At 39.0% G+C, this 23068-nt stretch overlaps 1 protein-coding gene across 5 annotated transcripts in view; it reads left to right on the plus strand.

Annotated features, from left to right (window-relative positions):
• Window positions 1-23068, plus strand: part of ntrk2a (neurotrophic tyrosine kinase, receptor, type 2a) — a 74774-nt gene that overhangs the window by 2321 nt on the left and 49385 nt on the right. For 3 of the 5 annotated variants that reach the window (XM_077561312.1, XM_077561313.1, XM_077561316.1), the window contains exons 2-13: window positions 289-363; window positions 1552-1623; window positions 2385-2453; window positions 2684-2832; window positions 8868-9001; window positions 9977-10109; window positions 10255-10326; window positions 12313-12561; window positions 12681-12707; window positions 13599-13610; window positions 13737-13774; window positions 13846-13945. In XM_077561312.1, the coding sequence (XP_077417438.1) occupies window positions 289-363; window positions 1552-1623; window positions 2385-2453; window positions 2684-2832; window positions 8868-9001; window positions 9977-10109; window positions 10255-10326; window positions 12313-12561; window positions 12681-12707; window positions 13599-13610; window positions 13737-13774; window positions 13846-13945 (1130 nt within the window). Of the gene's footprint in view, window positions 1-288; window positions 364-1551; window positions 1624-2384; window positions 2454-2683; window positions 2833-8867; window positions 9002-9976; window positions 10110-10254; window positions 10327-12312; window positions 12562-12680; window positions 12708-13598; window positions 13611-13736; window positions 13775-13845; window positions 13946-14736; window positions 14793-23068 lie in introns of those variants that run through there. The other 2 variants (XM_077561317.1, XM_077561314.1) reach the window with 2 other exon arrangements.

Here is a 23068-nt window from a genome sequence, read left to right on the forward strand (position 1 = left end):
TCCTTACGGAGTGTTCTCAAGTGTCAACAGTAAGAGCTTGTTTATGGGTCTGACCTCACCCGAAATGCTCTCAATTGTACTGAAAAAGTGGCGTCGACAAAAAAGCGGGACATTCTTTTCTTTGTGCTCCTATGTATGCATGCATGCGTCTGTCCTCCAAACGTTCATTTTTACACTTTGACTGGTAATTATACTCCTTTATCAGCGGCGCTTTGTGTCGCCCGGGAATGTTTGCTTGCCCGAACAAATGAGGCGGCCGCCTGACATGCTGTTTGTATCTCCCGACAGCTACATCGCCAACCAGAGCAGCTTCTCGTCCATCAACGACAAAGACCTGCACTACTACAAGAACCTCAGGAACTTGTGAGTCTATCGGAGCGGCTTCATGGAAGTCACTAATATGCTGAAAATATTATAATGCGTGTTATAAGTCATAGGGTGGGTGATTGGTATTACCTTGCCTTTTGCCCCAAATCACCAAAGATAGGCTCTATCTCATTCGCGACCCGAGTGGCATAAGCAGTAAACAATGGAGAGATGCAAGGGTTAACCTCCATAGGTTGTCGATTTGTACAGGAAAACTTTTTTTTTCATTAAAATGGTTCCTGCTCCTGTATGCAATCACAAACAAATACGTATTGATAAGTGAAGGCGGTAATCAATAAAAGCATCTGATATGACTCACATTTCAGTCCAGATCGGATTCCTAACATCCATCCATCCATCCATCCCTTTGATTTAAAAATCCAAGCAAGCAGCAATTGGTTCATCCAGTACCAACTAAAACCAGTCACAGGTTCAGTAAAAATAAAAATAAAAATAAAAAAGTAAATGGCTTGTCTTATAGCACAGTTAAAGAGGAAGTCAACCTTAAAAACAAATTTTAACAATAATATGTTATATGCAGCTCCACTAGTCTAAATACAGTATTTTGGTTAATATTACATTAGTGGAATATGATTTAAGCAGCAAAAGCCAGCAGTTTTTATCCATATCAGAAGGAGGCCATTTTGCCACTTGCTGTCGAGTGAAGATGACATCACAGTTGTGCAGGTCTCAGGTAACAACCAATCACAGCTCAGCTTCAGAAAACAGGTGAGCTGTGATTGGCCTTTGCCTGAGCCCTGAGCAATTGAGATGTCATCTTCAGTCGACAGCAAGTGGCAAAATGGCCGCCCCCTGAGATGGATAAAAATAGCTGGATTTTGCTGCTTAACTCATGTAATATTAATCAGAATGTCATGCTTAGACTAGTGAGGTCACATAAAACTTCTTATTGTCAAAAATGTTTGAGGTTGACTTACCCTTTACGTGTGCGATTCAGTGATTGGCTGGTCACCAGATCTGGAGGGAAAAAGAACAGACACTGATTGGACAGAGCCTAAGTGGGCGTGTCCCTTCAAGGAAAACAGGACCTTAAATTTGTGTCACAATACATCATAGCATGGAAATGATAATAAAGTAATCACATTTAAATTTATTAATTTAATTTTTAAATTTGATTTGTTACTTTTGTTCTGATGTGGTAAACGTGTTTGTTGTGTGTGTCAGAACGGTGACCAACAGCAGACTGACGTACGTCTCCAAGCTGGCCTTTCAGAACAACATCAAGTTGCAATATCTGTAAGTACAAACAATCGTTTTTTAATCATTTCAATGATTTTCTTTCAAATGTTCTAGTTGGATTATATATCAGATTTCAATGTGAGCAGCCTGCAAAAATGAGGATGTAAACATGACAGTTTGATGGAGCCATAGGGCTTAAACACTGTTGCCGTGAACAGCTACTTAATATCAAACCCATGGCACCGTGGTTCTCAACATACAGCTACCATTTTCACAAATTAAGAGTCGAGGGTGCGAATTGCCAGGCTAAAAGCGCGGCTTACTAACATACAGGCTAGCACAGTCTTAGAGCTTAGCAAGGTAAATGAACCTACTGTTGCTCGTAATATCGGTTTCACACTAAATATTCGCACTGAAAAAGCAACCAAGTAAAGACCCATTGAGCAGCTGCATTTGAACTCTTTTGCTAACCAAAACAGCAGCACTGTAAACAGTCTCAACTCCAAATTTCCCTTTAACTATCAGGAAAAAAAATTGTGCAAACTTTAATTATCTCAGTAGGATAGTTAACTGCTGAGCCCATCTGTTGCTAACCAAACAACATCGCCTACTAACGCATGTAAACAGTCTCTCAGATGTATATTAGTATCGAGTCCTGCAGCATACTATGAATACATTTCCTCTTACCTTCAATGGAGATGGTCTCTTTTTAAATGATTAAAAAAAACTTTTTTTTTTAATATTACTCTCACTGCTTTCAATAAGACTCATTATGGATTTCTTTTGTGACAATTCAAATGTCACCATTTGATTGGCAGGAATCTGAAAGATAACAACTTGTCATCGCTGTCCTGGACCATATTCCGACACCTCAACATCTCTTACATGTGAGTAGATTCATGGCTAGACAGGGTGGACATTACAAGTAAAATGATACACTGTCATCTGATGTGTTATGCAATATAATTATGCTCTTAGATGAGAAAGTTAATGCTAGTCGGCCGTAGTATGTCCTTGTTTAACCTGCACAGAAAAACAACTACTTTCTAGCCTCGCTTTGCTTCTCGCTGTCCTTGACTGTCTGCATTAAGCATGCAGTGTGTGTGTGCGTGTGTAGGATCCTGACAGGAAACCCACTGCACTGTTCCTGTGAGAACATGTGGATCAAACTGTGGCTGGGAGAGGAGGCGGACACCCAGGAACTGCGCTGCATCGAGGACGGTGGAGGACGAAGCCTGCTGTCCAGACTCAGACTCGCCAACTGTGGTGAGGACACGCCACACACACACACACTAATGAGACAGTTACACTCCAGACCTGTAGGTGGCAGTAAGTGCTCGGCTTAGCAAGTCTTTTTTTCAACACAGCTGATGCTAACTAACTAAGAGGTATATTATAATTTATCTAAAGTGAAAGTGGAGTTTCAAAATAAATAAAAAGGACTAGGCAGAGTATTGCTGCATTTAAAATTCTCTGCAGGGCTGTTTGTTGCTGCTGTTTTGGTTAGCAACATGGTTAAAAAAAAAAAAGACTCATCAGATTTTTATTTCCTGATGGGAATGTGAAGCATCTATTTGAGGTCTTTGTCTTAATTGGATGACACATGGTATCTGAATGACGGACACTATTTGAGGATATGTGTCCAAATTTATCTATAATTGATCAATTATAATGGAGTGCGTCAACATTTTGGATTTGGATTAATGCCCTGCAAAGAGGCAATGTCTAGTATTCCCTGAAGGAATGTGTTATCTTTGCAATGGGAAATTGCTAAACCCTAAAAATAAAATACCTACAACATTTGGATGAACACTGATAAAACCCAGCGCAGCGAAACACGCTATTTACAAAACAAGCCCCCTCCTTGCATGCCTAACATGCTGGAGTATATAAACGTCTGGATTTAATTGACACAATGTTTATTTGCCTCCTTTATAACAACACTATGAATTTTTCATGAACCGCTCTATTTTCGACACTGTTCATAAACAGGGTCCCATTACAATTTGGCTCGGTCAGACCCGCCAACGTATTTCTACTTCTGATTGGTTTGCATTTCAAATCATTGGGAAAATAATTGATATGAAAATTGTTACAAAATGTTGACTAACAATAATAGAATATGAAGGCATCTCATTTTTTTTTGTTTTTAAATGTCAGGCTAGTGCAAAAATAAGTTACTCTGACTAAACAAACAAAACAACAAAAATCATTTTACAGTAACTTTGTAAAGTTGTAGTTCAGTGAGATTCTTTGAGTGTCTTTTTCATAAAGATTTTGATGTAATACTGAATTACATAAATACTAAAATTTTATTACTTTCTTAATAAAGTACTGTGTACATTTAAATAAAGAAACATAACCATGAAAATATTAAATAGGCTATGCTAAAATCACCCCCCTCCAAAATAATATATATATAATTATTATTATTATTATATAATTATATATATATATATATATATATATATATATATATTTAAACAAAATGGAAAGAAAATTGGAAAAAGAAAGAAGAAAAAAAAGATGTCCAATCTACGGCATGGGGGCCATTTGCGGCCCACCATCCATTTTTCAGCAGTAGGCAGCTTATACTAAAAATCTAAAAATGAAATTTGACACGGACAGCAAGACTAATTAAAAGATACAAATGAAATATTTACAACTTAAAGAGATACTTGACTAATTGAGCCACTTTCACTAGCAAAAACGTATAAGTTATAGTTAGAAATGTGTCCAGAATGAATTTGGTAACTTTGTTATTTTTCATGTACAATTATTACCTTTAAAATATTTTTTTTTACACTTGCTGTCGACTGAAGATGACATCACCTCTGCCGAGGAAGTAGGTAACAACCAATCATGGCTCACCTGTTTTCTGGGTTTGGTCAGCAAACTGAACCATTAACTTTATACTAGTTCTGTTAAGTTATATGAACGTTATACTGCTGGAAATGTCTCAATGAGTCAAGTATCCCTTTAAATAGTAAGACAATTTCTCTTCAAAACATTGCGGTGAATAAAGATAATTAAATTGTAGAATTGGTTCTGAATGTGGCAAATGGCTTCGGCTGCTGTTCAGTGCAGGGGTGGAACTCATCTAGGGGGATACAGGGCCTTTGACCACCCTAAAATCTTGAAAATCCTAAACTATTTGCCTTATAACCTTTAATAAACCACTTTTATGTAGCATTTTATAAACAAAACACTTTTATGTAGCATTTTATAGAATTACCTAGAAAACATAAACAATATATATTTCTTGCTTGATTATTTTTAGCGTGTTTTTTAAATTAAAATCAAAGAATTTCAAAGTGGTTGTTCTTCTCAGTATTATTATTATTATTATTATGATTATGAGTATTATTATTATTATTATTATTATTATTATTATTATTATTATTATTATTAAGGTGTTTGCCAGTTAATCATAGGGCACGTATAGCAACAAACCATTCTCATTTACTAATCCTGCAAGGAAATCAGACGACTCCAGCATCAGCGATTTCTAACATTTACCACACAGTTTTGAAAAATATTGTGATTTTGTCCCTGTAAGAGACTTTTAATGGCGGAATGAGCAACATGGTCAGCGACTGCTCGGAGCAGTCGGGACCCAGAGAACACAAACGATGCCTGCAGGAAGCTAACGGTGCCGCTGATAATTCCTATTGATCGGCTCCCCCCTCCCTCTGTCCATTAGCGGAGTTTATTTTTGGCATTAAGGGGAAGCCCGCCTCTCCTCCCTTTGGCGGACTGACACATGAGGAGGCGGGCACGGTCCGGTCGGAGCCCCACGGCTGTCAGGGTTACGCAGAGGACTTGAAAAGGTCCAGATGGACGGTTAGCCTTTGCTTCGTCAGGGTTTTTTTTTCTGTCCGTTTGCGTGTCAGTCTGTCCACTTGTCAGTGTCAGAGCGGCGACCGTGCCCTCAGGCCTGCACTGATCTCACACATATGTCTCACTCTGTTTGGTGCTGCAGATCCACTATAGAACAGACAAGCCAAGACCATCCGTCCATTTTCTATAGTGTCTGTTCTCATACAGTACAGTACAGTAATAGTTAAAATTATTTAATTAATATTTATTAAAAAAAAAAACAATATCTATCCATTTCTATAGAGTGGCAGGAAGAACCTGCAAACTCCACACAGGAAGGCTAAAGTCCAGATTAGAACCCGAACCTCAAAACTGTGAAGCAGGAATGCTAACCACTAGCCGCTGTGCTATACTATGTGGCTATTTTATTTGATTTTGCTACATTTCTTAGTAATAATCTTTGTTTCAAACTAAAAGGGCTCCACCATAGAATATGCCTCCCCTCGGCATGGGACGATTTGGGGTTGCTTGCTTGCAGGGTTGAGTTAACGAGGCGCATCTTTGAAGATAATTGCCTCCAATTAACTCTTTTTTTCTCCTGCTAACACAGATGCCTTTTTGCTCTGTTTATTAATGTTCAATGTCCTAAAAAAACAAACAAACAAAAAAACTATGTAAAAAAAAAAAAGTGCCAGTGGGTACTAGTTACACCAAGGACAACATGAGTAGTCCATTGGTCTTTCTACTTTTAAAAATAGAGCGGTGACGGGACACTATGAGGAAGAATGTTAACATGTATTTATTTATTTAAACTTAACATGATACACATTTCTTCTGTGCTAAATATTTTATATTTTGTTAAAAAATACATTACATTGTGTTGAATGGGAAAAAATGCCGTTTTTATTTACCCATATATATATTTAAAAAAAATCATTTTAGAAATATTTTAATACCGTGCCCATGCCTAGCCTCCTCCTATCTGCATTTGAGTACACAAACTGGTTTCCAACTTGTAGTTAGTCGTCCATGAGGTTTAGACAGACAACATTTTCCCTGTGCGCTTATATGCTGTGTACAAAGACAAATCACACATGTTGGCAGTAAACAGCAGAACAAAGCCCCTAAGGAGACCAGATGGCTTCAGTGTCCACAGAGCCCGTTCGTACTTTTGGTGAATTTCCCGCCGTCTGAAGAGCGCTTGGATTGAATCCGAGTAAATTAAACCAGCGGGATACCAATGCCGTAACAACACGCTTTTTATGGCAACATTGGAATTTAATAAAAGGGGTGATGAAAATAAAAGAACGAGGTACGATGATTAATGGGGATATTATTAAAGCATAGGTTTAATTTGATTAAGTCTTTTAAGAGTAATGACATTAAGTCAAGGCATATGGTTGCTCTCAAACGGAAGGTCTCCTGACCTTTAAACATGTTAACTTATTTATAAAGACTAATTGTGTTCAATGAGGCAAGTTTACAATGAAATGAACAATAATGTGCAGAAAACAGTCCAATTGCAGCCGTTAGATATTCGCTACTGTATTATGAAATTCCTCGAATAAAAAACACAGTCCCCTAAATATATCAAATATAGGTTCTGGTGTGTCACCTGCTTGAGTAAAATAAACCCCTCCCTTTTTTCCATCAGGTATTCAATATTTGGTCACACGTACATTAAAGTGTTAACTTTAATTTTTTTTGTTTTTGTTTTGCACACCAAACCAGCTGCACCCACCAAAGCACAGAAATGGTCTCTCCAATGAATGCGTAAACAAGTTACATCATAAATAATGGCAAGCTAGTGTCTTTAACAGCAATTGGGACAATTTCCATGTTATTTATTACACTAAATCCTCTCTAAGAGTCCTTTTTAAAATGTTTGTTTTAAACTTTCACTTGACATCACTTGTGATTTCACTTGTAACATTGATATTATTCACAAAATAGACACCATCTTCCACCTGCAGATGAGTACAAAAACAGACACTATTTTCTGAACTCTTAATAATTTTAAAGAAGGACCTATATACCACAATTATATGTATATATATATTCAGTATAAATACATATTTTCCCGTGACTTTCCAGATGTTTACATGCATGCTGCAGGTGGGCTGTAACCGAGCCAAAACGGAGACGCAACAAAACATTTGCTAGCTGAGCCGCTATGCTAATTAGCCCTCCTTCCTTCTGATGGGCTCTCAAAGCAGGGATTACAATCACCAAATGTCACGGCTGGGTTCACCCCAAAAAGCCGAGCGTGGAAATAATTTCCCAACAGAATCCTCCCGTGTTCTTCCAGCTACAATCGGCCTCATGTTTTAGGCGTATAGACACTTTAATTGGACAAAGGGAGTTTTTCTTTTTAGGATGGCTGTTAAGTTATGTGCTTCTAACATGGCGGCTGGCACCGCTGAAGCGATTGTCTTTTAGTGTCTCTGGCGGTGATTGAACGGGTTGCCGTGGTGATAAGTGGGTTGCCTTGGTGACAGGCCGACGGACAAAAGGACTTGATAAGAAATCCGTCCGGTTTAATGTGCACTTGCTGTCAACGCCTCGCCGTCTCTTCTTCCTGACCGGCTTAGGGCCTGTGAGGACCGTCTCTTCGTTTTTATGTGGTCCTAAATAACTAATGCACAAGGCGGACATAACTTTCATTACCTGATTAGGATCTAGACATTGACAAGCAGCTCGGTTATAGGATTTTTACAATGGCATGCTTTATATGGCACTGATCAAAATACTTCAACAATTAGTGAAAAATTATCACTGCAGTAGAATTATAGTGCTGTAAATGCAAGACTTGTTATTAAAAAGATTGATGACATTTTCAAACCATGAAGTACACGCTTTGCAGTTGTTGCACCGCCATTTGATTGAATGATTACAGATATGGAGAGTCCACATCAGGCGCTTTAATTTGACGTGTGGACTCGATGTGATTTGAATTTGCAAACGTTTGCTCGTGATTGAAGATCCGATAAAAAGGAAAAGTTCTTTATTTATTTTTTGTCTTGACCCTTTTCAGGACCTTAAACTTTAAACAAAGACAATCTCATAAATGACAAGGGTAACATATTGTTCCTTTTTTAGACCTTTACAGGTCAAAAGTCACCTTTTTTTGTTGTTGTCGGGTCTTTTCAGATGAGTTGAATTCGTCATGCACACATCACCTTCTGGTTAGCCTTGTTCACACACGCACACACACTCGCACATTCACACAAACGGAACTGTGGCCAATCGGTGTATTAGCAGCCTGCTTGCTGGAGACATGCAGCGCTAATGAGTGTGTAACTTGCTTCTCTGTGTTACTTTGTGTGTGTGGATTTGAGTGCTCACACATGAAAGGCGAGTTTGAATCTGTCTTTTGACTGCGTGTGTGTTTGTTCGTGTAAAGTGTATCAATGGGGAAGGGGGGGGGTGTTGTCGTTTCATTCCATCACTAATTCCCTTCTCCTCTATCTCATCTTCCTCAGAGCTTCCCATGGCAACACTGACGCCGTCCAAAGTGACCGTCATGGAGGGTGAGAACATGCAGCTGTCCTGCGCCACCTCCGGAGTGCCCTCGCCCGAACTCATCTGGAACATGCCGCTGGTCACGAACTACGAGGTCCGTACACATGTGACATGACACCACCTCTCATACATTGACACGTACTGTACATCGCTCACAAGTCATGGAAAGGAGCGCAATAAAGCATCATTGCCTGGAGTCATCATCAGTAAATCAAACTAATGGTTTCTGGGTGGGGAAATGAATGGTGTTATTGTGAGAATAATTGTTAATGACTTTTCAGAGGATTAAATTTGCACTTTGTAGCACATTAGCTTGTCTGATAGACTGATAATATTAGCATTTGGGGTGTTGTCTGAGCATAATTGAAGGCGACTTAATATTGAAGAGGCATGTGAAGGAATTAAGCGAGGGCAAATTATGATGATGATTAGGGACATTCGAATTAATTGCATTTGAAAGAAGAAGTTACAGCGTGCCACAATTATATATTTTATTTACTGTAATGGCATTTTAATCATCACTATTCTCAAAAGATAAAGAATATCTATCTATCTATCTTTTTCTGCTTGGCAAAATGTATTTATTTTAGGTTATTTTGACTCTTTTCCCGCATAAGAACAACATGAAAATGTTTTTTTGGTGGTTATTTCATGTTTTTTGTTGTTATAGTGGACACCAGGATAATATGGTTGTGTTGTAAACCTATAAGCTTACATGCAACATTTTTAACATGAACATCATGCAAACCAACTTGCGATTGTGATTGGTTATGTAAGATCCAATCAAGAACTAGAGGTGTTGACATCATCAAAATGATGCATTTTATTCATTTATATTTACGGTCTGAAGGGGTTATAATTATCTGTCATTGTTTTTTGCGGAAAGTTGATGTTTATGTATCAAAAATACAAGTGACATCAGTACTTGGTATCGGTGACTACTCACAAGTTGATTACTCGTACTGGTATCGGACTGAAAAAAAGCAATGAGAAAGGAATGAAAAAGAAAAAAGGCAATTGAGAGCATCCACTTCTGCTAAAATCCGTTCACGCTTCATCCTGTGCGCAGATCTTGACATCGGGTCAGAGCTCCGTGCTGCGTTTGTCCAACTTGTCATCGTTGGACCATAACAGCAAGATCAGCTGCAGCGCAGAGAACATCGTCGGCGAGAAAGAGTCCTCGCTGCTATTGGACATACTATGTACGTTTGCCCCCCTTTTTTGTGTGCAAAAATCCAATTAGATGAAAGTCTTTCATGCAGAGCCGGACAAGACATACCTTCTTTGCTTTTCATGCTTCACTAGTGTTAACTTTCTTTTTGTGCCCGCTGCTGCTAATCTCCTCAGTTCCTCCGAATATCACCAAGCTGAGTGACGCCATCTCAGACCACCATTGGTGCATTCCCTTTAGTGTCGCAGGTAAGATGTGGGTTGGACTGTCATTTACACTCACTAGTCAGTGTCCTAGCAGCTGCGTGGACATTTTTTTTCCCCTGCAAAATTCGAGCTCTATTTTAGTAAAAATGTTATGCTTTTTTTTTTCTTTTGTTTTTAGAATATTATGACTCTAAACAGACAATAAAACTGCAATTTTATGGATCAAAAGTAATATTAACAAAGAGAGAAGTAAAATTAAAAATAGAAATAAGAAATAAGTCATCATTTTAAAAGAAAAGCTTTGTAAGGTGGTATTTTTGAAATGATATAATGTTTTTATTCTCATGTAATCACGTCCCCATTATTTTTCTCTCCTGATAGAACTTTTGTCTCATACAATTTCCACTTACTTCTTGCAAATATAAATGTGGAAAGGCAAGAAAAGGCAGATTTATTTACAGTATATAGCACATTTCATACATAAGTCAACTCACAATACCTACAACAATCACGATAGTCCACGACATTCAGTAACAAAACAGAGAAACCATAAGTAGCTTACAAAAAGAAGAACATACTTTAAAGTTTAAACACATTTACAAACATCTTTACAATCATTTAAAAGTACAAAAAGTAAAAAATGTTTATAAGATCAAAATCAAAGCAAAGTTTTTAACCTGGCGGCTGACTTCACATCTGTTTGACGCTAATTCCATTTGTGTGCAACATAACAGCAAAATGCTGCTTCATTATGTTTACTTTGAACTCTGGGCTCCACTAATCGAACCCAGTATGCAGATCTCAGAGTCTTACTGGGTTTATATTCAATGTGTTTTCTTCAAGACAAAAGTCATAATAATACAACAGAAAACACATAATTAAGTCCCAAGTTTATGAAAATAGAGTAATAGTTTTACAAGAAATACAGGTAGTCCTCAACTTACAAACACAATGGGGTTACGAGAGGTTGTTTGTAAGTCAAATTAAATTCTATACAGTATATATTGTCTATATAGTGCATGAATTAAATTTAAAAATACATATATATATATATATATATATATATATATATATATATATATATATATATATATATATAAATAATAAATGTTAATATTAATATATATATTTTTTAATAACATGTGGTGTATGATACGTGCGCCATTCACAGGACAGTGAGGTAGACGAATTGCGCAAATGCCGCAGTGCTGCTCGGCGGGGTTGTGGCAGAGAGGGGAACTACACTACAGTACTGTACCATAATGTAATAATGTGGCACGCACTTAAAAATATTAACTTGTGAGCAAAATACGGCCTTTATGGAAATCAGTCAGCCTTTGTTTGTATCTTCGAAACGTTCACAAATTGAATGTTTGTAACTAGAGGACTACCTGTAGTTGTAATATTACAAGTGGCTTATTAGTGGCTTAATTTGTCAATAAAAACAAAAACAACAACATTAAATACTAGTGTATGGACTCAGGCCCAAAAGCAGGACTCTCTATTCTGGTTCAGGTTAATCCCAAATCAACTTGTGTTGGTTACTTAATGTGCTTTCCCCCCAAAACACTTCACGATCCAACATATGACAAATCCAATTTGGGCAAAATACTAAATGGCAAATGGAGTGCACTTATTATAGCACTATATCGTCATCATACGTTTAGAAAGCCAGTGTATCACTCCATGGAAATTTATTTTAACCTGAAGTAACCCGCGTCGTACCCTGGCCAACAGCAGAAGCCAGGATGCCGTGTTATCTTTGGTCTCATTTTAAATCCATCCGCGTTGTATTGCACTAGCCTGTAGCCTCGTCCTAGCTAACTAGCGCTAAGCTATTTCATCGGTCAAGTCCGGCCAGCGTCCACACGTTTGCAAACTCCCTTTTGTTTGTTGCTCGGACAGCATGAGAGGCCAACAGAGGAGAAATGTCTGTGAAGGGAGAGCTTTTATAGGCTGACTAATAAAGTATATTACTGATTTAAGATTGATTTCCAGAATGCTAAACTGAACGGATCCATTTCCCAGGCAACCCGGAACCTACCATGCAGTGGTTTCTGGACAACAAAACGGTGACGGAGGACAAATTCATCAAGACCAAGATCTATGATGTGACCGAGCGCGAGTATCACGGCTGTCTGCAGCTGGACAGCCCCACGCACCTCAACAACGGCCTCTACACGCTGGTGGCCAAGAACAAGTATGGAATAGACCAGAAGCGGGTCGAGGCCCACTTCATGCACAAACCCTGGGACGGTGAGGACCCACACTTGACAGGTCATTATGTCGCACACCACATTTGAATTCTGCAATATCAAAAACCTTCTTGTTAGGTCTTGTCTTTGATAAACTATTGATGGAACTTTATTTTGAATCTTTTTATTGTACTTGTGCAGGAACTGACAAAGATTCATACTACTATGGTGAGTGTACAAATGTTTCCTTTAATAAAATCTATGTAAGTGCAAATGAAGAATAGAAGAACAAAAAGTCATATTGCAATACTAAAGTTGGTTAACGTAAACATTACAAAGTACTGTTGTAAAATTACCTATTTCCTCATGAATTAGAATTTTCCCCGCTGACATTTTCTGAAAATAAATCGATATGTTTATGAGAAAAAAAAGTTGTGGTATTCCAAAAGAGAAATAAAGTAGTGGATAATGTTGAAAATAAAGTGACTGAAGTTCTAACTATATGTATTTAAAAAAGCGAAAACATTTAGGACCAATAATTTTAATGATGTTTTTAAATTTTATGTAATTTATGATCATATATATTTTTTAAGGTTAAGTTATATAATATTAGTTGTTATAAGTTGGGCGGCATGACTCAGTGATAGAGTGGTCGTCTCCCATCCGTGAGGTTGTGGGTTCGATCCTTACCCCTGGAGACCATTAAAATTACAACTTTAATCTCGTAATAGTACATTATTTTGAAAAAAATATATTTTTCAAAAATCTATTGCCTTGCTCATTTATTTTTATGTGTAACTTTTTTTTTGTTACCATTTTCTTTGTGGTTCCTTTTTATTATGATTATTATTACTTCCTTGCAGCAAAGATGACAATCGACACGAGTGTGTCTTTCCTTCTTATCGTGTTCCATGTTTATTTTTATGTAGCTTTTTTATGTCTTTGCATGTTTCCTGTGTGCCATTGTTGTGTTTCTGGCGCTCCATGATAGATGGCATCATTTGTAAACTGCATGTTAAGGAAAATACTGTTGAAATCTCTTGACGTTTTTCCTGTCTAATTTGTTTTTCCTTTCTCTCTCTCTTGCTGCTTCTTAACACCACCTTCTCTTGGCTGCAGACATCCCCATAGGTAATGCTATAAATACGTTTTTTTTTTTTTGTGCTACCCTAATACGTTATCTAAAACAAGAGCAAAGTCATATAGTCATCCACTTGTTTAACAACATCTTACCACTAGTTATTTGTGTATCAACAGATGGGCCCACTGCAGACCCACCAGAAGACAGAGTCGCCGTAAGTCCTCAATCAAAATTCCATCTGGCCAGTCCGCTCGACCTATCTGCTAAGTTCTGCCCAACCCGCAGGTGTACGTGGTGGTGGGAATCGCCGCCGTTGCCTTCTTCGGTTTCCTGATTATGTTGGCTATCCTCAAATTTGGTGGCAACTCCAAGTTTGGAATCAAAGGTAAGACTGCGCTAGTTGTAGTTGTTTGGCAAAGCCACGAGGACAATGTTTTGATGGGAATAATGGATGGTTTCGTGAAGATGCAATATACCAGCTGGCCTGCAGGGGGGCACCAACAAGGTTCTATTCATTGTAAAGTGGGACACCTGCAGAAGTTGTACAATTGGGACCTCCTCTGGAAAATTAAACCACTTATTTGCAAAATTAAAAAAAAGGCGCGTCATCCATGAGACCTCAATTCGCTTCTCATTGTATTCTATGTAAATTATACATCAAATGAGTATAATTGTCACCAATATGTTTGTGTGTTGCTCTCATTGGCATAACGTAACAAATTAGAAAAAAGCAGGCTGTGTGTCCATGAATCCATCCAGTCCTGGTGCTGGTGGCTGCCGGGAAGCCCTTTTCTTTTTATTTTCCTCTCAGCTTTGCTGACGTTCGCTTCAATGACCGTTTGCTTCTTCTAATGTGATCCAGTTTGTAGATTTGACTAATCTTGCTAGCTTGGCTTTCTCATTCTTTGTGAACTAACCATAATTGCTGCGCATAACATGCATGCGTCGTGTTATCTACATGAACTTTTAGAGTTATACGCAAATGATAGGCTTTAAACACATTTTCAAATAAATAGAATGTGCTGGAGTCTCAGTTGTGACAGTTGAAGTGTAGAATTTTGGCAGAGATTGATTCATAGTTCTCCGGGGAGAAGTGGTCATCGTGACAGATGGGCCATGAGCTTTCCATGTGTTTTTTTTTTTTTTTGTGTGTGTGTGTTTTTCTTCTTTCACCAGTGGCTTACAAATGTGGTCATTCGGAATGAAAAGGCCTTTTAAGACCTTAAAGCTGCCTCCGTAATGTCGACATGTGTGAGGAGAAAGACATTAGTGCGAGTTGTTCCCACAGGAGGTATGGCGCATGTTGTGACGTCATAACTCGGGGGCATCACAATGTTTTATAGACTAGGGGCGGGGGTGTGGTGGGGTGTTGTGCTAAACCTCCAGGAGATGCACAAGATATGAGTGAATGTTGCCCGCAAGCACAAATTTCACAAACAGCTAAATAAAAGACTGAGAAATTGCTTCTCAGTGTTTATATGCAGATTTAACAAGCCACAATACTTGGTAAATGTATTATTATTATTATTATCATTATTAATTAGAATTTTTTTATTTGATGAAAATATAGTGACACACTGATAAAACAAAATGTCGATGGCAGAAAGTACAATAAACCTGCATATCCACCTGTTGCCATTCATACTCCAAAGTAAGTTAAGGCTTCTTGTAAGTATAAGAGTTCAAAAGCAGGGGTGAGAGAAGTCAGGTGGATCACACCATTTTAAAACATAATTGTGACATAACCACTGCCACTGCCACAGGAATAGTACCTAATGTTAAATGAGTAGCTTTCCAGCAGTTATAATCAAAACTGACTGTTATTATATAACATACGGAACCACTGCTTCCAGCGTAGATGGCAGACTATGTTGGGAATGTGCGATGTGAGCGTGTCGGGCCGTGTGTTCTGAACAGATGTGTATGAGAAACACACGTGTGTGCGTGTGTGTGTGTATAAACCATTTCACTGCTATTGCTGATGTTTACATTATTCATAAGCGTGACGTTATTGTGCTCCTCTCTCATCAATAACAAATGGGCAACATTTGGTCGGAGTTTGCTTCTCACGATATGCCCGATTCTTGACACACCTGGATGGCGCTTTTATGCCTGTCAGTAATGTTGCGTGCGCTTGCGAGTTGTTGTGCGAGCGTGTCCGAGTGTTATGGCAGATGGTTGCAAAAGTGACATTGACCAAGGTGCAACGCACCGCAGCATACAGTGGACACTGTTCCAGTGTATAGGAAACAATAATCAGTTTGAAGTAGGGAGCGATATGACAATTCATGATTTTATTTTGAAGCAATTGCATAATGGAAGAAGTCCGGGCTTCGGCCTTCCTGGGTGGAGTTTGCATGTTCTCCCCGTGCTTGCGTGGGTTTTCACCGGGTACTCCGGTTTCCTCCCACATTCCAAAGACATGCATGGCAGGTTAATTGAACACTCCAAATTGTCCATAGGTGTGATTGTGAGTATGGTTGTTCGTCTCTGTGTGCCCTGCGATTGGCTGGCAACCAGTTCAGGGTGTACCCCGCCTACTGCCCGAAGCCAGCTGGGATAGGCTCCAGCACCCCCCGCGACCCTTGTGAGGAAAAGCGGTCAAGAAAATGGATGGATGGATGGATAATGGAAGAAAGTCAACATGACTTGATTGGAAGTTGAGCCACATCCACACCCAAAATTATTATTATTATTTTTATTTAATTAAATAAAATTTCAATTAAACACATTTAAATTATTATTATTATTATTATTATTATTATTATTATTATTATTATTATTATTATATGAACTGTACAAAAAATGTGAAATAGTGGTGGTGGGGGTATACACCAGAACTCAACTCAAAATCATGTTAATTCATATAGATCAGGGGTGGCCAAGTTCGGTCCTCGAGAGCCACTATCCAGCCTGTTTTCCATGTTTCTCTCCACTAACACACCTGGATCATGATCAGGATCGTTGTCAGGCTTCTGCAAAGCTTGCTGATGAGCTGATCATTAGAATCAGCTGCGCTGAAGGAGGAAGACATGGAAAACAGGATGGATAGTGGCTCTCGAGGACCGAACTTGGCCACCCCTGATGTAGATGATGACATGAGAGTGACAAGACCTAAAAATGATGGTCCCCATAAGCGAGTTTACTTTGACAGCTGTTTTGAATGTTTGTTTGTTTTTTCTTCAGTGAAAGCTTTGTATATTAGCGTAAACAGCAGCTGATAGAGAAGTCATTAAAATTATGCATATATGATCAACGATCAAATGTCCATGCTTGGGATCAAAATATTGCGATGGCGGAGCAAGACGGACATGTGATAGAAAGTAAAGTTGCAGGGCCAACGAGACATATAAATGAAGCGAGAGTGCTAAAGTCGACGTGAAGCGAAGACTTGCCTGTCCACCCGCCATCAATGATTCATCATTAGCGGAGGTTTTGGCTTTCTCCTTGTTTGGAGAAGTTGCACGCCTCCTCCCCTCTCTCTTCCCGACGCACACGCACAAACCTCTGTCTTGATCGATCGATATGACACCCTCAAGGTCAGCCCGACTCCACCGTAGGCCAGAGGTGCTACTGAGCATGCTCGGCACAACCGCCTCCTCCCTCTCTTGCTTTCCCAGCAGACAAGTTATGACCAGCTATGGTTTGTCGATCGCAATGGCCTTGCCGCATAAGTGGATAAAGTTATGCTATCCAGACATCCTTTTTCTATAGCACAGTGCAGGTTGTGGGTGAGCTGGAGTTTATCAGTTGCGGGTCAAAATCTGGATTTAAGCCTGATTAAAACACATTGAATAGCTTACGTCAACTACGCAGGCTAGCTCAGTGCAACTAAGGCCACAACCAGCTAGCTAGCAACAAACGTCACTGGCTAATACTGGCTAAAAAAAACCCCGTTGCAGACTCACTCCTGAGTCAGCAATTGCCACCTCCATGGCAGCAAATAAAAACACATCCGACAAGTATTGTTCTCACAAAGGGATAACAAGAAAAGACAGAGGAGCTATGCTAATTGCTAAGCTAACCTAAGACTGACACAGCTAGCACGTTAAATTTAGTGCCTGTAGTGATGCAGTCCATTTTTCACTGACATCTGGCTGGAACCGCATTAACACGGAGAACATCCAACTTTACACAGCAAAATAGCAGGCAAATTAGTAAGTGTTTGGACTCCAAGAGAAAATTACTTGCTAAACAAAACGCCCTACGTCAGTTGGGAGGCGTGACCTATAGGGTTAAAAATATATTAGTAATTAGTTCAGAAAATGAATAAGTAACATACATGTAGCATAAAATATTCAATCCGTCAATATTTCAAGCCAAACCAAACTGTAATCGTCAATCACTACTTAATCCAAGACTCTAAATTCTGCTTAGGTGAGTATGAATGGTTATTTGTCTGTTTATATGTGCCTTGTGATTGGCTAGCAACCGGTCCAGGGTGTACCTCACCTCACATCTGAAGTCGGCTGGGATAGGTTCCTGCATGCCTGCGTCGCTAATGAGGATAAGCGGAATAGAAAATGGGTGGATGGGAGGAGGGGTCATTTAAAATGTCCACTACGAACCAAAATAGAAGACCTCTTGTGTGTTTTTGGGCCTGGCTTCTTCAGACTTCTTTGTGGTTCTGCTCATGAAAGATTACTCGTCCCTACCTAATTTTGGTGTTCCTAAGGAAAACTGGCCACACGCCAGGAACATTTGGTGACTATTTACTGTAAGGCCAAAGTCGTCAAAATAGCAATCAAATTCATTTAAATTCATAATGTGAGTCTATCTACTGCGGTATTTGTGCTAGGAGACGGAGGCACTCATCATCAACATCACCCCCCCCCCCCTTCCCCGCGTAAAGTGTAACGCGGGGGCGTTCAAAGTACCTCCAGCGTAAATGTCGACTCTGCCAGACGACGTCCGGTTGCGTCAACGAGCCTTTTTCCCCCCGGCGGCCTGGCGAACGTGTCTTCGATAAGGTGCGATGATAATGAGGCTTTAGCTATCGATCAAGATCTTGTTGCGCAACACGCGTTGTAGCCGAGACACACGCACACAAACGGCACCATGCTGCTTCTCTGAATGTGGATAAGCGTTGGCAGAGATGAGTGCCAATATCATTTAGTGTGGCTGTTTGTTTTTGTGCAGCAGATTTGTAGACCAATGGCAAGGAGTGTGTGTGTGTGTGTGTGTGTTCTGTTATGGCGGCAGGAGCAGTACTGAGTGATTGTAGACAGCACTCTACCAGATAGAGGTTTATTGATCGATCGATTGATTGCATGCCCGTCAGGATGTGTCTCTCATCTTGGCCACGCCTCCTCGCCACTGGCGAACGCAAAGTAAGCATCTCTGCTTGTGTGTGTGCGTGTGTTAGTGTCAAGGAGCATGAATGAGTGACAGGCAGAAGATAAGTGTTGAAAGATGGAGACTTAATGAAGTAAAATAGAAGTGATAGAGGGCAAACAATGCATTATTTACCTTTCTTTTTCTTTTTTTTACTTCCTGCACGTACATGAGGGACACGACCTGAAAGACTTCCGAGAACTGTCACTTGGATTTACCTCTCGTCGCTTTGTTCATGGTTTGATGCCAAGTGGATGATGCAGCCTGGTATTTGTTTTGCCTTCCACTGACATCATCAGCTAACTGAAAGGATGCTGGCGGGATAAGAAAATGCAACTTATTAGCCAATGGAAGTGGCATATGGAAGTCAGAATGACAACAAAAGAAGAAGTGTGTATATCATCATCACAATAACACAGTGGGAACGCAATTAGTTCTTTGACTTCTGATACCACAACATTTTCCCACAAAAAATAATACCAATCAATCATACTTATTTGTTCTGCAAAGCTTGCTGATTAGCTGATCATTAGATTCAGCTGTGCTGCAGGAGGGAAACATGTAAAACAGGCTGGATAGGGGCTCTAAAGGACCGAACTTGAGCACCCCTGATATAGATACATTTAACTCATTCACTCCCATTGACGGCTATAGACATAAAAAATTAATTTGAACTATTTCTATTAGTTAAACATTTTTTTTCACTTTTGCTAACAAGAGTAAAAAAAACTAGATTTTTTTTATTGTACATTCAGAACAGATAGAAAATTTGTGATTAATTGTAAGTTAACTAGGGAATTCAGGTGATTAATGACAATTAAAAAAAAATAATCGCCTGACGCCTAATTTGAAAAAAAAAAAAGTGTATTCATAATTAATCTCATGACTTCAATAGTTGACTCACGATTAATCACACATTTTATATCTGTTTTTTCTAGATTTTCTTAAAAAATGAAATGAAAAAAGTTAAACTGAGAGAAATTGTTCACATGAATTTTTTACGTCTATAGTCGTCAATGGCAGTGACTGAGTTAAAATCCAAAGTGCAAGTTCCAACACACATTTCCAGGCTTCCCAGACACTTCTGTGCACTCTCGGAACTTTCCAGGATCCTCAACCATCTTGATTTTGTCCATGTCTTCCCCTTGATGATTCCTTTGAAATTGGAAGTTAAAAAACAAACAAAACAACATATGGCGCAGGTCAGTTGAATAGGAGGTTGAAGCTTGGATATGTTCTTCTCAACCAGGAACTGTCAGATGCTCAGGGCGTTGTAGGTAGGTGTATTGACATGGTGAAACAGCCACGAGTTGACCTTTGCCTCGTTTTACTCACTGGATTGATCCAACGTCACAGGATATTTTTGGAGATGTGGGAACACAACTCATGAATTGAAACTAATTAAAAACTCTTGTATAAAAAAATTGATGACCTTTCTCTAAATTGTTCAAAGAATTTTGACATCCATTCATTATCTAAAAGGCCGAGCTTTCCCCATGTGAAATTAGGCAACCCCCAAAAAGAAGCCTGCGGACTTTGTGCAGCACTGACTTGGTCATCTTCCGTTACCTCGTAGCATGCAGTTGCCACGGCAACCCCACACCATTGTCGAAAAGGAAATCATTATCGCAAGCCGAGTGAATCATTGCCTTCAGACGCACAGACATGAAGCGTCACCTGGGGAGGACCCGGGTGCCAACGAAGGACGTCAAAGCCCCTGCGTTCATCACCGAGGATCCCTCAGCCGTGTTTGCACTTCTCGGTTATCCAGTGAGTCATTGCAAGGAACAAATATTATTCACTCCTTCCATTTATGACTGGCAACCAAGCATCAGCGTAAATAAAACAATTTATATTTTCCTACTGTCAATGCGGGAAGGGCAGCGCATTCGAAGGCAAATCTGTTTTATATTACTTGGGAATATTTACGAGCTTCGCTCACTCCAAGGCAAACAACAAGCAGATGCTCACCTGCTCTCAACCCCAATTGATCATCTGTAATGTCCCACTATGAAGAAATAACTTTTCTGGAACATAAAAAGACATTTTTACCGCAGAATAATTGTACTCAGACCAGAATTCTGCTCAAACATAACCCCGTGAGATGCAAGGCATGCATCATCAACATCCTCATGCACCTCAGATTGTTACTTTACAGTCTGTCTAGCATTTCATCCTTAAAGGGGAAGTTAACTTAAAAATGTTTTTTACAATAATATGTTCGATGTGGCCCCCATAGAACATATTTACTAACAGTAATATTATATACCAGCTGACAAGGTGGACAATGACAGGGTGGACATTTGGCTAATGTTAGCATTTTATAAGCATATGGTGGACCTTTATTTAGTACCATGATTCAGTAAAAAGATGTTTAACGAATAGATTTCAAATATCTAAAAGCTTTATTTGTCTTATTACCCCCGCCATTAACACTAACCCCCCCCCCCCCCTAAATTGATACCATTGCATTGAATTCCATATGAAATTATATTTCACTGTGACAGTGGACATGTAAGCTTGAAAGTAGTCGACTACTCAAATTTAATAAAAAGAAAATAATAAGAAATATAATTATAAATAAATGTATTCCTCCACTATTCACTGTTTCAGCGTCCATTTAAGAACTTCAAAATGTCCCTTAAAACATTTTTCATTTTTATTATCTCACAATAGTTGGGTTTCCATACCCCCATTTTTTTGATTTTTCAAGAAATATGAAAATAAAACTGAATGGAAACGCTAGAAATTTGAAAAAGGGCCCAAAATTCGCTAAAAAGTTTTTACGCTGAGGGTATTTTGAAGCGTATCGTAAAAAGGAAAATACAGATTTTGGCTATGGAAACACTTTTTGCGAATAACCACAGGCAAGACCGGATACACGTCTCACGTTTTGACCGAATATTACGTCACACGTACGTTTGTAGTCCCAAAGCAATGTTGGACAATTAAGTAAATGTTTTGGGGGACGACGAAACAGACATCTTTATGGAATTCATTAAAGAAGCAGATATTAATGCTATTTTGGATGGAAAACAGAAAAGAAACGCTACGGTTTATCAAGAATTACAAAAGCAAACTCATACGACGTCATCGCACGGCGGAGTCGCTTCCTGGTCTTCTTCTTCTTCTTTTAAATTACTGGAGGATCACATCTCTATGGTGTATACTGCCACCTACAGCAGCGGAGTCCCTTCTCAATATTTACAAAAGAAGAACAGATGGAAACGGGCATAAGTCGCATGTTCGTTTTGCACATTTTCAGAAAATTTGCTTAAAAAAATCCTAAACAATTGGAATGGAAACCTGAATAATGAGAGGATGGACAGCAATTTCACCGACAAATGTAAAATGTTCAGTATGAAAATAGAGTATGCTTGATAAATAAAAAAACAAACATTAAAAAAAAAAAGTACATTTAGTATAATTTAACCACATATACATACTGTAGTTGCAGAGCAATTTGTGGGACATGTTACATGCATCCAATGAAAAACAAAATGAACTACTAATTAGTTTTACGGTCTTTGTTTATTATATGCTGCTGTGTGACTTCAAACGACCGATCTCAAATCAATGTGCTTCGAGGAGGAACTTGCAGTGACTTACCATTCAAGTTTTCCTAGTTGAGGTCTGAAATTTCAGAATTCCCAGTCAGTGTTAGTGACAGCGTGCTTTTTTTTTGTATGCCTCGTTAACTTGTAAACATTTTTTTCCGCCCTTATGTTTTCACCGAAGAGTATTGACAAAGGTGGCGTCAGTTAGTTGCGGGGAGCAAGTTGTTGTTTTTGGCTCGTCTCACCGTGTTCTTTATCACCAAGTGTCAGCTGCCTGGAGTTGTTTTCTTCCTTGCGTTCTCCTCCTGACAGACGTGTCAGCCATTACTTTACGTCGCCTCCACTTCATTTCCACAGCACATGCTCCTTAATTGCACATTGAGCAGACACTGCAGTGGAATTGTTTTTCGCGTAAAACCGTCATCCACATTTTTGCAGCTGCATACTGGAAATGTCATTGGCGCGTTCCTATTATCAAAATATGTCATAGCAATGAAGGCAGTCATTGATATCTCTTTGCAAGTTTTATGTTGCATGTTGGTATTTCTTTTAAATGTCCGGAAACATCAAATATGAATCTTATTATCTTTTTGTTCATAGTTTGAATTCACCTGCTC

Source organism: Vanacampus margaritifer, chromosome 3, assembly GCF_051991255.1.
Source record: "Vanacampus margaritifer isolate UIUO_Vmar chromosome 3, RoL_Vmar_1.0, whole genome shotgun sequence".
NCBI lineage: Eukaryota > Metazoa > Chordata > Actinopteri > Syngnathiformes > Syngnathidae > Vanacampus > Vanacampus margaritifer.